This window comes from Sciurus carolinensis, chromosome 10 (assembly GCF_902686445.1).
Source record: "Sciurus carolinensis chromosome 10, mSciCar1.2, whole genome shotgun sequence".
NCBI lineage: Eukaryota > Metazoa > Chordata > Mammalia > Rodentia > Sciuridae > Sciurus > Sciurus carolinensis.
Genome location: NC_062222.1, coordinates 134,252,598 through 134,270,233, shown reverse-complemented (window position 1 = coordinate 134,270,233; position 17,636 = coordinate 134,252,598). Strand labels below are relative to the sequence as shown.

Genomic DNA, 17,636 nt, shown 5'->3' with positions numbered 1-17,636 from the left:
GGAATCCAGAGCCCTCGGGCTCTACAGACGGATGCCCTCACCTCACATAATCCCCACAGGCGGCACAGGCAGTGCAAAGACCCCTTGCTTAACATGTGAAATCAAGGGCGGAGAAAATGTTACAGTTGCTTTATTTAACAAAACTTCCTCTGACTTCTCTACCTATATACAAATGTGTTTCAGCAGACACACAAACTGTTAACACAGGAATTATAATAATGCTTAACTTGTTATACAAAGTTTTGTTTTCTGCTCAAATAGACATTCACGGACTCAAAAGTTATTCTGAAGGCCGAGCAGCATCACATCTTCATTTTCTGGGATGGCTTACAGAAGTCCTAAAGGAGGGATGAGCTTTTGAGGCTTAGTACCTTGTGTTCAGTTCAGCTCAACACAGTGCCTGACTTATAACAGGGGCTCACAGAGTGTTTTGGACTGGGGATAAACATTTGAATAAAATATAATCTGTTAGAAGCATACTTACTGGGTTTTTTTTTTTTTTAACATTTTTACTCTATTTGCCTTTAACAAATATAACAAGGTTGCCTATTTCTGGTTCCCAAAAGTAAGAAAACCTACTTAAAAATAAGTTTAAAATAATTTTATTAGTATTATTAACAAAATGTAGTGACTGGAGATCCTTCAAAATCAAGGAACAGGGTACTCAACACTGTTCTGCCCACTCCCTCCGATTTCGTTAGACACGTGTTTGTTTCATGACATTTACCTACATGCTCACAAGCTATTTTCCTAAAGCTATTTAGGGAAGACGGCCACTTTTGTTTTCCCTTTTCTATGACTTCCAGGAACACTTTTAACTCCTTAAGTACTGTACTTCCAAATGTCCCCCAAAGTTCTGCTACATATTCTACTCACAAAATTCAACTCCACACAAGTACTGGACTTGTGGCTTAGGTAATACTTGAACAACAGACAGTGCTGCCAAAGGTAAATATTTCACACGGACACTTAACACTGAGCAGATCCATAGCCAGCTCTCAGCGAGGCCGTTCAGGAAGAAGCTACTGAGCGGTGAGGTATCGGAGCAAAAAGTAAAAATCACAGTATTTTCTTCCCTTCTCTCCACAGTTCAGGTTTCTTTTACGCCAGTTGTAACATGGATACGATTTCAGAATGCTCTTATGTGATGGTGGTTCACAGAAGCCACTTACCACGAAGCACCAAATAAAAAATAAGAACTAAATGTCATAATCAAAGGGTTCACAGGGGTGTCTACTCCTGTTTGTTCATATAGATCAGATCCTATCACATAGTGTGCTTTCATTCTCTAAAAATGAGATCAAACCATTATAAAAATGTACTTCCAAAATAAATTATTTCTAGAATATAAAAATGTTTTACATTTTCCCAGCCCACATATCATTATAAAATAGGAAATCAGAAAATTAGCTATTGCAACTTCCATGTGGTAAAAAATATTTATATGTGTACACACATATATACACATATATAAAAAAAGCAAGTTTTAAATTTCAATAAAAATTAGCCAATTAATCAACTTAATGACCATGTATTGAATTATACCTAAGAAATGTTGATTATAAAGAGAACAAACTTCAGAGGAGTACAATCCCACATATCAAAGACCTTCCCATGTGAAAAAAAAAAGAATCAGAAGTCTCCCCTGACCACCTGGTGAGTCTGAAATCCCTGGTGTCCTTTTCAGATGTTCTGCCCCAGTTCCACTCTGCACTGTACCCCCGGAGGCAGGCCTGTCCCTGAAGGGGGAGGGCAACGACGGTGCCATCTGTGTCCTACATGAAGGTCGGCTATCTGCCTGGGCAAGTGAGGACTCAAATCCTGGCTTGGGGGCTGTTTACAGCCGTCCATCTGCCTGGAGGTCAGGCCTGAGCAAGGGCGGGCTGCCCCCAACGTGTGCGAAGGTGCCTGTAGCTCAGGCCCAGTGCAGGCATCCGTGGGTAGAGGGAGTGAAGCTCTCCCGGGAGAGCATGTTCAATGGCCAACTGCTGCCATGAAAACCAGGGCAGTGCTTGATATCACCTTGACAGACAATGGGGGCTTCCCTTCCATTTTGGTGATTTCTGACAGTTTCTACTAAATCTCATGAGGAAAAATTGCCTATTCAGAAAAAATGGTCAAAGAGGGTAGGATCTGACCTCGCAGCAATGTCCCTGACCCCAGTGATCCAGGACAGCAGGCAGCATCCACCCTGTCTCAGGACGTGTTCCCAAGTGAAGACAGCCCCTTCCTGAGGCACCGCCAGTCACCCTGAGCTGCCTTCCCAGGGTCCACTTCTGCTGTGAGAAGCCTGTCCTGTCACCTTTGAACTGGCCGCTTAATTTATGCTTGTGGGAATTTTAAGGAGATTTTAGATCTTGTCCTTCCGTATTATTTTTTCCCAAAACAGCATATTCCCTATCTGACTGTCACAAATCGGGATTTTCAAAAGAAAGCAAAAGCTAACACTTGGAAATATTTGCTTTTGTTTCCTGATGCCTGTTGTTGAAATAGCAACTGCAGGTAAACCCTTGGAACTGTTCTTTAAAACAGCCGCACGAGCAAAACTCCACGATACACACACACAGAAGAGTGCCGAGGAGCGGGGAGGGGTTAAAAAGAATGCCATTTTCCCTTTCTTTCTCCTGCCCCCCAGTGCTGGGGATGGAACCCAGGGCCTTGTGCATGCTAGGCAAGCGCTCCACCACTGAGCTACACTCCCAGCCCCCAAATGTCAATTTTTAAAAAAATAAATTTAAGACAACTAATACAGTAGAAAACATAATTCCCATTAGGTACCAAATATTCAGGAGAGGAGTTAAAGCAGAAACAAAGTGGAAAAGCACACCAAAATGTAGATTTAATTCTTCAGTAGCATTTATATAAGGAGCAGGTGTAAATTATTCTAAACTTGCCCCTCCTAAGTGGAATATGAAAGATTTGTGTCTACTCAAAAAAATGAGTACTAAACAGAGAAAGGTCTTGTATCCCACTGAAAAACATTGAGAGTTTCACTTCCTTTCTTCAGAAAAAATGCACGTACATCCATTTGTGTGCACAATTTCAGAGGCTTCAAATATCTCCTGGAGTCCAGTCCTAAAGTCCCGGGTAAGAATTAACATTTCCACAGGGGATCGGAAGAATCAGCAAACCTCATTCCTACAGTCTGCATTTCTCCTATTGAATCTGGGGGAATCATCCCCCAAACAGAAAAACTAAAAGAAAGCAACTCGCTTCAAAGACGAGTTTTTCCTCATTTGCCCTTGGAAGAAAGAACATCCCAGTCTCGGGTCGCCTCTATCAAATGCCGCTGGCCGTGACTCATCCACTCTTCCTGGTCTTCATACAGCCGCCCACAAAACCAGCACTTAAATATGCACTGTGAAGAGTCATCGGGCAGGGAACCCACCACCTGGTAGTTGTTCTTATGAACCTTCTTCAGTTTCATTTTCAACATCATTTGCCTCCTGAGCTGGTTGGCGTCCTCCATGTTTTGGTAGGTCAGCCGCATGTGCTGCCGTCGAATGCCCAGCTGACACCTCGTCCTCTCTGATAAAACCACCTTGAGGACATTGCCCTTGTACTTATTGATCACCTTCATCACATTGGTCACTTCTGGTGAGTCCACATCGGGGTGATTCAGCACGATGACCGGCTGGTTCCGCCGGGGGCATTTAATCAGCTGATCCGGTTTGGCAGCCATCAGTCGGAGCTGTCTGGCAACCTGAAAAACGGAAGGATCCTTGAGGCAGCGGCTGGGATTGGCCTGCAGCTTGCTTTTCTTCTTGGATGAGTTCACTTGCCTGGTTTTATTCCTACTCATCGGAAGACTCCTGGACAGCAGTCTCCCCTGCCTATGCAAGTCGCCATAGCCGTGATGTCCGGGCACAGGGCCAGTTTTCTTAGGGATGGTACTACACAGAGCATCCCCTTTTCTTGGTTTAGGACGAAGGGCTGTCTCGAGACTTGGGGACATGTCTATTGGTCCACTGTCACTCATCAAAGGCTGCAGGTCGGAGTCTGTCTGTTTCACGGGGCAGAAAGGAGCTGGTTTTGGTAACTGTGCTTCACTGCAAGGGATGCTCACAGGTGCGTCGCAGGTAGCCTCTATGATGTGGGCATCCTCCGAGGAGTTGAGCACCCTCAGCACAGCCCCTTTGGGGATCAGCACTGGAGTGGCAACGTGAGCCTTCCTGGTCCCTCTGCTCTCCGCGTTCCCGTCACTGCCATTAGCAAACTGTGGGTAGATCTGCTGATGAGGAAGCTCTCCACTGCCGCTAACACCATCCTCATCCTGGGGTTGCTGGAGAGGACGCGTGGAAGGGCCCGGACCAGGCAGAGACACGTCCGTGACTTGAACGCCCTCGGGTATTGCTTTAGAGGTCCCCTTGGGTGTGGATCGAATCCGGGCGCTGTTTGCAGACAGAGATGAAGGCTTGCCACAGGACTCAATCAGCTGGGCAATCTTCCTGCGTAAGAGTTCAATTGACTTTATTTTGGATGTTGAACTATTCCACTTAATGCCCTCTGGGACATTTTCAGACCCAGAGCTCAGAGAAAATACTGATGAGATGACAGGACCCTCGGCAGTCTCACCGGTCCGTTCGGAATCCTTTAATTCCCCAGGTTCGCCTCCAGGCCGGGATCTCACGCCGTCTTCTCTGGTCATGTCTGTGTGTAAATACTCGCCCTCCTGTGGAGAGGAGGTCTGGCCTGGATTTGAGGCTGCCTGCTCATCTTCCAGCTTTCCAGTAGGGGAAGCCATTTTGCTCTGACTTCCAGGTTCCAAGTCACCGTGATTGACTGCAGGCAATAAGCCCTTTTCCCCAGAGCAGGAAGTGGCTGTAGGTGACACTGCCAGGTGAAATAGCTGCTGAGAATCATTGTGCATGCTTATTCCATCTTCAGCAAAAGAACTAGCAGCTTTATAAGGAAAGGGGTCTGATGCAGCTCCAGGACCACACAGGACACTGCTTTTCATGACAGAGACTGGAGAGTGACCTTTTAAGGAGGCAAAAGGAAAAGCGGTCCTATGTGGATACAAATTGTTCTTTGTCTGCAGATTCTCGACGACATCAGAATTGAGAAAGGGTTCCCTGTGATTGTGCGCACCAGAGCCAGACATGAAAAGATCGCAAGACCTTACCCACTTCACATCTTTCAGTTGTTTCTGAACCGAAGACCGAAGATTATCGACACCTACGAGTTTTCCAGTGTTCCCTTCCATTGCTAGTGACTTTATTTTTTCGGCAGAAAGTGTATTTTCCGGCTCCTTTGCACCCTTCTCTTTGCTCATGTGCTTGGGATCCCCTCCATCGCCCCTGCCAGCTTCCAGGCAACTCTTTTCCTCTAGTGGAAACAGTTTGAGAAGGAGCTGCTGTGTGCCATTGACAACCTTCACGTCCATCAACTGGGCTAAACAGTTTGCAGGGACAACTAGCTCCGCAGGGGCTACGACAGTCAGAGGCACCCCGGGCTGAACGGGTTCCTTGGCAGGAGATAACACTTCCACCTCAACGCTTTTGTTCTCAAACAGGCTGATTTCATTTGGCTCGGATAAGGGCATTTGATTTGGAATACACACAACGTCTTTTTGGTATTCCTTTGATTCAGGTAACAACAGAATATTGTGAATTTTGTCTTTATTTGCATGGAGAGAGAACCTCGAAAGCTGATCCGACAGCTTATGTTGAAATGTAGTCCTTGGGTTGGGAGGCTTTAAGAGCTCTATGTTTTGTCGGGAAACACTGGCTCTTTTTGGCTCCAGCTTGGTGGCGGTTTTGAGTGGTCGCTTAGCACCAGCCCTCTCGTGGACTCTCTTCCTGTGCTTGACGATGTAGTCATTTCTAATAGCACCGTAGTCGCAGTACTCACACTGATAAGGGAATATGCCCGTGTGCTTCACCAGGTGCCGCTGGAACTCCCCCTTGGTGTAGGAGATGTAGCTGCAGTGAGAGCAGATGAACCTGATCTCCTCGTGCTGAAGTGTGTGCTTCTTGTACTGCAGGGGGTCCTTAGTGGAAAACCGGCATTTATCACAGTAGTATTTACCCGGTTTAAAGTTCCTCACCTTGAATTTGTTATTGACAGGACTTGAGATGGCTTCAGTTTTGTTTCCGACGTGAGTTGCGCTGGGATTACTGTTTACGAAGTGAAAATGGGGAGGAGCTGTGTGAAGGCTGCAGGGGAGGCAGACGTATTTGTCTTGGGCATGGCTTTGCCCAGGACCCTTCTTCAAATCCTGAAGAGGGACTTTGTGAACACTTTTGCACTTTGCACATGTAGCAATAGTCATCACAGCAGCCTCTGCCTCTGAGCCTTGGTACAAAAGGGCCTGTGCTTCCTGTCTGTCGGGCCGAGTTGCCCTGTTAGAACTAGGGTGTTTGGGTGACAGAGTCAAGGAGTCATGTGTGCCATTCATTGGGGTAGCATACGAAGGCTCTCCAATATCCTTCATCTTCTTTATCTGCATTTCTAGAAAGAGCTGACTGAAATTGGAGAGTTCACATGATAAACTCCTTTGGAGGCACGCTTCAGCACACTGACTGGTGGAGGGCTTGCCCTTTACGGCCTTTTTGGGTAGACTGCCACTGTAGGTGCATGATCCAAAATACGACTGCTGTCAAGTCTCTGATATTCCCGGTAACACTACAGGAAAGCAAAAACCACAAAACATGATTAATGTAAGAATTCAGGGTTTGGCTAAGCCATTATCAAACTTACTCTGCATTTTAATGGTCTTGGGAAATCTCAACATGCCATCTTACACCTGTGTGTTAAAGTAACACTCAACACAACAGAGCTGGCAGCCTAGCTGATATTGATATTGATATTTTCAAACTTGGTCCCCTAAAAATCACCACTTCAGACCATGAATGCTGGCGCACCAACAGGAAGGACTTCAGAGAGGCCATTCAGAATAGCCTCTGATCAGTGAAAGCTATTTTTAAGTGTCAGAGAGCACCTCTAAGGAGCTTTCAGGTTTAATTTCTTATTAGCCTCACAGAAACCTCCTCTGGCACCTTGTCAGTCAGTTTTTGAATACAGGTGGAGCCAGGGCTCTTCTCAGTCCTCCTCAGCTTGGACGCCAGCTCTTGCTCACACACCCAACTCACTTTCAGCTAGTGATACTGACAATATTGTGAGGACAAAAATAATCACCCCTTCAACATCTTACTGAGCCTCTACCAAGCGCCAGGCATTACTCCGAGTGCTGCGGGGCAGTGGACCAAGGCGACTCGGTCCCCACGCTCACAGTGCATGCCAACAGGGCAAACAAATCCTGTACTCAGCTGTCAGGCGGTGTGGGGAGAACAGGAAAGGAAATACAGTCAACCATGCCAGGAGGATGGGGAGCGCCTTTGGATGAGTGTGGGGCTGGTGTGCGGAGTGAGGACAGCCAGGAAAGACCTCACATGGGGTGAGTGACACGTGAGCACAGAGCTAGGGGACCAGGGTGTCAGCCCTGTATGTGTCCCAGAAAAGTCTCTGCAGAGACAAAGGTCTCTGGGAAGTGGGCCTGGTGCACTTGGGGAATGAGCAAGCAGCGGGGCAGCTGCCGACGAGGTCACAGGGAACAGGGAGACTGGTCAAGGAAGCTGCATAATGGATTTCACAGGAAAAGGGCTCTTCCTCTGCCTGAGATGGAGGACACTCGAGGCCTGGAGCAGCAGCATGACGCATGATTTTCCCTCCAACAGTATCTGGCTGCCATGAGGCCAAGAGTGCATGGAAGACAAGAGGATGGCAGCAGGGAGACCCTGGACGACTCGGCCTGGGGCCGATGTTTCCCAGAGCAACGGGATACTCACGTGCTACATGTTCCTCGGGGACTAGTTTTCAAGTCATCTTTAATGGCACTTCTTCTTTTTCAAAGTGTATAGAACCAGTAGCTAGACAATAACCATTCTTGCTAAAAGCCTTTCTTTTATGATCTTAGAATCCACTTAAATCTGGAATTCAATTTTTCAACTGGTAATTAGAATCAAGAACACTGATCCAACCTCACCCACAGAGCTGCCGTGAGGATCAAGACACTGAAGCCCTTCTCCAGGGGACCTCTGCCACGCTGGGCCACAACATGAGGGTCAGAAGCACAGGGCCATCAGGCCGAGGGCCACGCAAAGCAAGTGGGAAAGGGCGCTCTGTAGGGTGAGCAGAAGCAATTGCTGCACATTCAGATCTGGCATGAACTTGCCCTGCAAACACCAGACTGGAAAAGCACCGGGAGCACTTATCATGCACGACAATAAGCTGCACTTTCTCCCGCAGTGTTCTCTCCCTATTCTGCTTCTGCGAAAGGCACTTACTTTCTTTCAAAAGCATTTTCTAGTGTGTGGTCAAGCCTCGATGGCATCTAGAGACTCCAGCCCAGTCCAGCCTTGGGTGCACATGGTGCACAGGCAGGTAGTGGACAGCGGCCTGGGGCTGCAAGGTGCTGTCCCTCTTCTCCAAGTTCCAACACATACCTACAGAAGGCACCGTGGCATTGGAGAGAACGCAGGAATGCCCTGAGCTGGCCAAGATGACACGGGCAGGGACAAAGCCCTGCAGACCTCAGGGAGACCTTCTGGAGGCATCACTAGAGAAGACGAGCGCACTTTCTTTTCCAGATCTATCAACTAGGTTCAGTGAAGGGAGTAGGAGGGACACACTGAACTTCTACTTATCAAGTGGCCTCAAGCAAACTACCCATCTGTAGCTGCCCATTCTTCTACACAACATGAGGCTGGGCCACGTGATTTCCAAGACCAGCCTGAGGTTGTTGATCCTTGAAATCCGATTTGACCATGAGAGAACCTTACATCTATACGCTCATGCCAGCATTCTTATCCAGCTAAACCAGGGACCATGGCTGCACTTAGAACCTGAGAAAACCACAGGCCCAAAGGATGCAGAGGCTCAAGTCAGGTGACACTCTCCTGGGCTGCATCCCTTGGCTAGGGAATCCCAGGCTCTGGGGAGAGGACAGGGGAAGAGAGACCTGGGGTATGGAAAGCCATCTCAGGAAATGCTGATGCAAAGTCGACATCTGAAATCACCAGCTAAAGCTTCCAGCAACTTTACCTTAAAAACCTCCACCAACTGACACCAAGCTCCTCCTTCCTTAGGCAGTGAATTTACTTTTCACCTAGTTTTCACTGTCAACAATTTACCCTTAAATGAAATAGGAACTGTCTTCCCTGTAACTATCTTCCACCTTGACTCTGAAGCTGCAAAGAACAAGTTAATCACTCTTAATAGACCAGCTAATAATCTGCACATCACTTATTTTGTAGTCCTCCTCAATTCTGTCCCAAAAGCTTGCATACCAATCAATATGTAGATCTCTGCTGTTCCCTACCAGCCTCCTAATTCAAAGACTAACTTACTTAGCCCAACACAACTTGCTTACCCAATGTTTCAACATATAATTCTAAGTAATTCTCGAAAGTCACGTGGCAACATTCCTTTCTTTGAAGAATGGTTCAACCCAAGATTACATTTGCACCTTTTCAGCTTCTTTCTCAGCCTCCAAGATTTTTAAAAACCAAGGAAGGCTGTTTTGCCATTTTCTTTCCAAGCCTTTAAAAACTTGGAGGGTGTCATTCTTCCTGAAACAGAACAAACTGGACTGCAAGATCATGACCATCGGCAAGCAGTGGAGAGATTCTGGAAGTCCACAGACATCAGGTTAATTTTCATGCCTGAGGAACACACAGCTTTTTAGAGGTGCTTCTGTAAAATATCTAACCAGCTGTGTGTGCCTTAACTTATGGCAGGGCTACATCTCAATAAACCCACTGTAAATCGAAAACACTGTAAGTGGAAAATGCATTTAGTCCATCTAACCTACTGCACATCAGAGCTTGGCCTACCCTGCCTTCAGTGTGTTCAGAAGCCTTACCTAGGCAAACCATTCAGCACAAAGACTATCTGACAATCAAACATTGAGCACCTCAGGTAATTTATTGCCTCCAGTGGCCGTGGGATACGTTATAGGTTATTTACACTCCTGGCTGCATGGACAGCTGGCAGCTCACTGCTTCTGCCCAGCATCGTGAGTGTTGAACTGCGTATTACTAGCCTGGGGAGAGACCAAAATTCAAAATTAGAAGGATAGTTTCTACTGATGAATGCTGCTTTTGTAACAAAATCGTGAGCAGACCCATCATAAATCAAGCACCGTCTACATTCTGAACTGAGAATCCACAGGGCAAGAGCTAATATAAAGCACAAGTCTGACCAGCAGTTTCATGGGGGAAGCAGGACATCTGGCCACGAGTGCACCGTGTCACCAGTTTGACAGTATCTTTCTTGACTTCTAAGCTATTCTCAAAATAAATGAGCATTGCTACATTGCCATTTCCCTTGTTCTTGGTGGAAAAGATGGGAGGTTCCTTCAATACAAAGTTCTTGCTTGACTAGTTGCAGCAGGGTGTGGAGGGTGGAGGGCTCAGAGGTAACACTTCAAGACAAAAGTAGACGAACAGAACAGCATGGAATCATAAAGCCACTGAGATGTTGGGATTTGCATGTGAATACTCCTGAGAGCTCCCAAGTCCCTGTTCTTTGCATACAAAGTCCTCCATCCAAATGCAATCACCTGAGAGGCTGAGTCCTCTGGGCAAGTAATTGCTCAGTGGGCTGATAACCAAGGATTATGTAAGCATGGTAGACAAAACCTTGTGCATGGGTGCACTTGAAGCTGAGGGCACTCAAGAAATCACTACACTAAATTGGCGTTGGAGTTCACCAATCTTCCCTACTCACCACGCCTTACAGAAGCCCCTGCATTTGACCTCCTGGGACTAAAAACATATATATACATTTTTTTTTCCTTTCAGATAATTTAGGAGTGCTCTCAAAAACACAGAAATAGTATTATTGTCATTATGGCACAGTAAAATGTCCCCAACATTCAGATGCCTGTTTGGCATAGTTACTTAGCAGAAGTGACCTTTTTTAATACAGATACCTACAACAAAAGTCCCGGTGACTGCCACGCAGGAACAGAAGCAGTCCTGTGTGAGAAGCCCGTTTCTGCACTGTCTGGCCTTCCTTGAAGGCAAGGCCTGGGAAGAGGCCTAACTGCATTCACTCTGTGTGTGTGTGTGTGTGTGTGTTGGGGGGATTGGGGGTTCTCTTCATTTTTGAGTTTACTTGTCCTGATTTCTAAAATGCTTATTATGGGACAAAAGGGAAAAATCACTGAGTTTGGAAGAAATTGGTTAAGTGACTCTAGGATCATAAAACGTGCAAGATTGTATAAGTTCTTACTAAAAATGAAGCATCTGACTTCTACATACTGGAAATGACTCATGCTCAACAGAATTAGCAGAGGAATAAGTGGTAAAATCATGTTTAAAGCTATAGGTTCTGGAAAGAGACTACAGGGTTTAAAATCATAGCCTGGGACTTCCTAGGTGTGACCTGGGCAAACTGACTCCTCACCAGAACAGACATCGATGGGACCCTCACCCCCAGGGCTGTCTGAGGACTGAGGGTGAGGACGTGAGGGAAGGTGCCTGGATAAGTTATGGGCACACTGTAAGTTGTGAAATCTAACACTTTCCATTGTTTTAATGAAGACATTTAATGCCAATTACATAGAAGGGCTCAATTACAGGCTTCTTAGCTGCTTCACAATTGCTCTTTCAAGAATATATGAATTTCAATTTATAATTTTAGTCGCAATTGTTTGGTTGTACAGACTAAAAGAGTTTTACCTCTGGGGCAAGTCCACTTGTAAGCTTTAGTGACCAAAGGCTGCCAGCTGTGTACAGTCTCCACAGAAGTCACACTCACTGCGCTCTGGGTGTGAGCTAGTTACTGACCTGCCTTCCCCAGGCTGCCCCCTGACGTGCAGCCACTGCACAGCCCTGTAGCAGGAAGGTGCCTCTGAGCTGGATGTCAGCGTGAAACGGAAGCAGAGTGGCAGGCCTAATACAGCACCTACATTTTCATGCATGAAGGAAGCCCAACAGACTTGAGCTAGCAGGCTGGCTGCTGGTGTCCTCGTGGATGAAGAAGCAATGGAGGCAACTCTTTCTGGGCATTCTGACTTAAAGTTCTGGCCTCACTGTAGCTTCCATCACATCCCTCATGGGGGTAGGGGTGCAGCTGATATGCCCACGAAGAGCACAGCAATGGGGTTGGAAGGCCTGGGGTTCGAACTCTGATCTTGCATTTGCTGGGTTCCTAGACAAGTAATTCTTCTCTATTCATTGCAAGGAAACGGGCTTTACCACCCTCAAACTTAAAGGGTGATGAGGAGAAGCATACTGGGTAAGGTATGCAAAGGTCACAGGCCAATGGCATAGCCGCTCAAAAGCTAGATCTGTGTTCCTTTTGTCTCTGGCCACAAAAAGACTCATCTTACTAGCTTTTCCCAGTGACATAAATTTTAACACACAATTTTACCCGAAGTGCCCAGAAGCACGGAGAAGAGTGATACCTGATCAGGGAATAAAAGAAAGAAATCCGATGTCTGGCATGTACAAGGATACACTTCCTCAGCAGGATATTTAGGAAGAAACTGTTGCCTCAGCAAGAGCTTTTTCTGATCGTTACAACAACTCAGAATTGAACTGAATGGGTAAATAGCTAAACAGGGAAAATATCAATTAAGCATTGCAATCTTTATGTCAAAATGCCTCACACTTAGAAATGACTGAACTGCAAACTGGGTGCCACCCTGATGGCCAAAAAATACTTCCAGGTGTTGCCAACAAACAGGGAAGAAGGCTGCAGGAGATGAATGCAGCTCAGGGTAACCCTGGAAAGAGATGTCCAAAACAAAGTCCAAAACCTAGTTCTTCTACACTAGCTATGATTTCAGACTCGTTAAGTGAGTATTCTCACTTGTAAACTGGAAAGAACAATGCCTAACTGGCATGGCTACTGCCAGGTACATGCAAGTAGCTGTATGCTGGGCAGAGAGGTTTTGACACAAATGAAGTCAACGTAGTTTGTTAAGGCTCTGTCAACTGTAGGAGAGTGCTGTAAGGTCCAGAGAAGCAGAGATTAGCAAGTTTAACAAATGAGTCTGATGGGACAAAGGTCCACACAACACAGGATAGGATCGCCTTGCCCATCCTCTGTACAGAGTTCTTTGGGGATGATTTGACACAGCTATATGCACATCAACTGAATCAATATTAGGAAACAAAGTGATTTTAAGGTTTTCTTTCCCCTCAACAGTTTAAGAGAAAAAAACTTTTCAAAAGAGAGTGACAAAAGCTTATTGTTTTGTATATGAAAAAATGATGTTAAGGAGCAAATGAAGTATAAACAGAAGATAAGGAAAAGAAGTACTATAAGCAATATCATAAGATTATATATTACAGAACATTCCAAGTGACTTTGGTGCCTTAATGATGCTGAAAATGTACACAGACTTTCATTATTACCTTTTTTTTTCTTTTTGCCTTTGGAAAAAAAAAAACCAAATTTTGCAGAAGAAAGGAGTTAGGAGTTTAATTAAAAGTATAACCAAACAGAGAAGAAACATCCTCCTATATCAGTGGTTCTTGCCTTGGCTGTGTTAAGGTGACTCTTGTTAGGACATGCCCAGGACATTTAAAGGAGGTCCCTGGAACACTGGGCTACCTACTGCACACTGGAGTTACCTGGGGGCTTTAACAATGATGCCTGGGCCCTAATCCCCAAAGACTCCAATTTAATTGGAAGGGGCTGGGGAGAGGGGGCAGTCCAGACAGTAAGGGCTGTCAAAGCTTCCCAGGTGATTCCAACATGCAGCCAAGGTTGAGAACCACCTGGCACTCTCCAGGAAGGTCCACAGAGAAGTGTGCAGAATGACTACATCCTGGATAGTACTTTATACTGGAGGAGAGGCTGGGTCACTGTCTTGGGACTAGGCAGGAGGTCTCAAGGTTCTACCCCTGCCTAGCCATATGACCTTGGCATGCCATTGATGTTAAGGTGGGTAATGCCAGGATCTACTTTGTAGGTTCTCAGAAACTCGAATGTTCCCAGCAGTGCCTAGCATGATATAAGAACAATGGGCACAGATCAGATGTCTGACCCTACCCACCATGGGCTGCTGTCCTTAAGGAGAGACAGAAGATGGGAAAAGAAGACGGATGGTTTCAGTGAGGATCCCTACTTCAGGGATCTGAACAGGTGCACTCAGTGGCTGGCTGCTTGTCAATCCTGAAGCACCATGGCTCAAGTCAGGTAGAAGAGGCGCCTACAGAAGCAGGTTCATATGTTACCTGGGTACTCTTCACAGTAAGCCTTCAAGTACCTGCTTCTTCCAAGAGCAAAAGTCCGCAGAAGGTATGTGGCTTTGCTCAGGTCACAGAGTTGGAGATCAGCTGCTGCCAATGGGTGTCAAATCTAAACTGCTTTCTATTACCCTGCTGTGTGAAGCTGTAGACCAAAGTCACAGGATCTCCTGCCTCTTGAGCACTGTTCTTACTTCCTGCCTCCAGCTGCAGACACAAGTCAAAATGTTGCAAGCCTCATGGGCTCTTCCTTCCCTTTCAGGCCTCCTTCTCTTCTCAAGCACGGAGATGCTACTGGTGTTGAAGCTTGCCGCCCTGGAGTAGGCTTCTATGCTCAGGCTCAGAACCCTGGGCTCCACAGCAGCCTGCAACAGAAGCCAGACACTTGGATTTAAGTCCTGGAGCTGCAAATGTTTGGTTTCCTGGGCACATTTTTCCTAGAAAATAAGAGGAAAGAGCCCCAGAAGGTGCCTCTCAGACACGGCTGTGTGTGGCAGTCACTCAGGGAGCTTAAACAGAGGAGTCCCAAGATTCATGTGACCTCATGAATCAGATGGCTCTTTTCCTGGGGTGGAGCCCAGGCATGTGGTTTAAAATTCTTCCCAGGTGATTCTTAAGCCACCCCACCCCTCCCCATGATGGAAGGGCCTGGATGATCTCGAGCTGCTTTTACCTCAAGGATGAACCCTGGAGATGGCAGTGGGCTGGGTTTGCACATATGGACCAAAACTGCAGTAGATGACAGGCAGCGTGAGAAGGATGTAGCCCGGGAAAATCCTCACTGGGGAGGCCGTTTATCATGACCAACATCAGTGGGCCGGCACTCAATACAGCAGAATGAAAGAATGAGGGAATGAATGAAAGCAATGCGCCTTCCTAGTGACAATCATAAAAAACGTTCTTTGTTCTTCCTCTTGCACAAACACTAGCCCAGATCCTCTTACTTAAAGGCAAATAGAAAGGAGAGACGTAAGTGTGATTTTATTTCTTTTAATAGTTGTTCCTGGGTTTTAAAAATCTACATTAGCTTAGGGTAATATATCAGGGAGGAGTCCCAATAACAAGAATGCTCTCTTTTGTTCATTTCAAATCACACTTGTAATGAATGTTACAGCATAACAAAACTGGATACAGGCAAAGCGTTATTTTTCAAGGTTACTATATTAGATCCAAAATAGAAACTAAGCAAAAAATTCATCCTTGGCTAAGATATCACACAATTAAAAAATCTGAATGCTCTATTTGTATTCTACTTAAAGAAACCAAATAACATTGGTTTCTAAACCATATTTTCTGGCTTGTAATACCCTTGGCCTGTATCTGTCATGGTGTACAATCATGGGCTGGGTTGAACTATGCACATGTGACTCAGAGGAACAGGGCGACATATTCCCATGCTCCCTCACTGCTCTTCTATAGTCAAGTACAGCAGGTTTCTGGAGGCCACGATTTTCTTCCAAGGTGATTTCAATTCTAAACTTGCATGATAATGTTCTAGGGACTCCAACACAACATTAGTTTAGCTGGCTAGGCTTCTATTTTTAAACAGAACAAGGTGCTGAGGTATTCACTTTTTATTTTCTAATGTTTCCTTGACAAAGTATTCATTATCCTAGTTTTAAAAATCAGGGGCATTTTGGGGGGATATTTTAAACACCAGCATACATGCAGGGGTTCAATGTCTTCTTCTAAGACTTTCCTTTCTTGGTTACCAAATGTTCATTATTTTGTATCCTTCTCTTGGCCATAATAGTAAACTGCCCCCAAGCCTCAAGACAACAAGAAAAAAAAAAAAAAAAAAAAAAAGAGGGGGGCGGGTTGGGATGGGGAGGTCCCACAAAGAGTGACACCAACTTTGGGGTCAATTCAAAGCTTCGTCCGGCCTCCTCCCCTCCCCTCCGCTTCCCCACCTCATGCGTGGGTCCTGCAAGGACAAGCCTTCCCGGCAGGACACCCTCTCCGACACTCCAAGGAAAGACAATGCGGTCTGGTTCTCAAGTTTATTGTTGGCACGCTCGCACCGACGGCACCCTTATCCGAGGCCAGTCCACGTCGCACAGCGTGGCGCGAGGCAGGGAGGCGCGGGGACAGAGAGACTCCCTCGTCCTGCACCAGGAGCCGTCCGGGCCCCCTCGAGGGGTCGCCGGGGTGTCTTCCAGCTCCTGAAGCCCACAGAACGTCAACGCCGGCCTCCGAGGCCCGCAGGAGGCTTTAAAAATGGCCTCTTGCACACTTCCTGCTCGGCGACCGGTAGGGATCCTCGCAGGCTGCATCATTTAAAACGCTGGGGGCGGGGACCGGCGGCCCGGCGGCCACACCGCCGCCAGCCCGGCTCCCCGCGCCGGTCCCCACCCGCCAGCCCGCCGGCAGCCGCACAAAGGCGGGCGGAGGGCCAGGGAGGGGGCGCGACCCCCGGCGCGCCCGGACCCGGGTCCCCGCCGCCGTCCCCGCCCGGGCCGCGGCCTGTCACTCGCTGGCGGGAGCCCTGGCGGCGGCCCCTGAGCCCGGCCCCCGCGGGGCGCCTGCGGGGTGGGGTGGGAGGGCGTGGGACCACGCTGCAGGCCGGGGCTCCGGACTCCCTCACCCGGGCGCGGGCCTCCACCCGCAGGCGCCCGCCGGGTGCCCGTCAGGCCCCCGCCCCGCGCTGCTCGGAGTCGGGGTCCGCGCCTGCCCGGCGTACCTGGCCCGGGCCCTTGCCCTCCCGCTCAGCCACTCACCCGGCGGCCAGTCCAGGGTCCCGGTCCTTACCCAGGGGCGTCTACACCGCCGGCGACCGGCGCCGCTGCCGCGCCCGCTGTAGGTTCCTACCCGGGGGGCGGAGCCGGGGCAGCGCGCGTGCGCAGTGCGGTGGCTGCGGTGGCGAGGCCAGCACCAGAGGTCCCTAAGTCTGCGCCGCCCCCTGGCTCTGAGATGCCCAGGGCCTGAGCTCTCCACCCGCCTCGGTGGCTTCTGGGCCCTGCTTTGGACTTACGCTGGACCCGGTGCATCCGGAGCGCTCAGTGTCTACACTGAGGGCGCACATCAGCAGCCTCCTCTGCGAACTCATTTCACATCCTCTGGTAGCCCAGCGCACAGACGTTGGTGAGCGCCTGCGGGTCCTGGGTCCCGGGGAGGTGGAGCTGTGCGCCTGCCCTCATGGAGCGTTTCGTCCTGCAGCAGGTGAGCACAGGAGCGCAGGTCCGCAGCCCCCCAGCTTCTTCCTCCTTGCAGAGCTGCCGCGAAGGTGGGGTGGCCCTGAAGTCCTGGATTCGAATCCCACGCCTGTATATCCCAGCTGTTGGACCTTTGACCTGGAGGTCCCATTTTCTTGAGTCTCGTGTTTTCCTTTCTGTAGGCTATTGCGGGAGTCGGACGACGATTGTGGGAGAGACTGCAGATGGTGTGAGCTCATCAGTGACAACATTTTTTCCCTGTCTCCTAGACTCCAGT

The 17,636-nt window shown here is 48.0% G+C and overlaps 1 protein-coding gene across 9 annotated transcripts; it reads right to left on the bottom strand.

The window, feature by feature from the left end:
• Nucleotides 1–454: 454 nt before the first annotated feature.
• On the bottom strand, nucleotides 455–17,026 carry Znf518b (zinc finger protein 518B). 9 transcript variants are annotated; one of them, XM_047567231.1, is made up of 4 exons: nucleotides 16,956–16,988; nucleotides 14,881–15,030; nucleotides 14,015–14,572; nucleotides 455–6,627 (listed from the first exon to the last, which is right to left on the bottom strand). In XM_047567231.1, the coding sequence occupies exon 4, from the start codon at nucleotides 6,449–6,451 to the stop codon at nucleotides 3,233–3,235; it is 3,219 nt and encodes a 1,072-aa protein (XP_047423187.1). In that variant the 5' UTR covers nucleotides 6,452–6,627; nucleotides 14,015–14,572; nucleotides 14,881–15,030; nucleotides 16,956–16,988; the 3' UTR covers nucleotides 455–3,232. The 9 variants fall into 9 exon arrangements, with proteins under 9 accessions (XP_047423187.1, XP_047423189.1, XP_047423185.1 ...); XM_047567233.1 differs by having other exon boundaries at nucleotides 14,881–14,936; nucleotides 16,925–16,986; XM_047567229.1 differs by lacking the exon at nucleotides 14,881–15,030 and having other exon boundaries at nucleotides 16,925–17,026.
• Nucleotides 17,027–17,636: the final 610 nt, after the last annotated feature.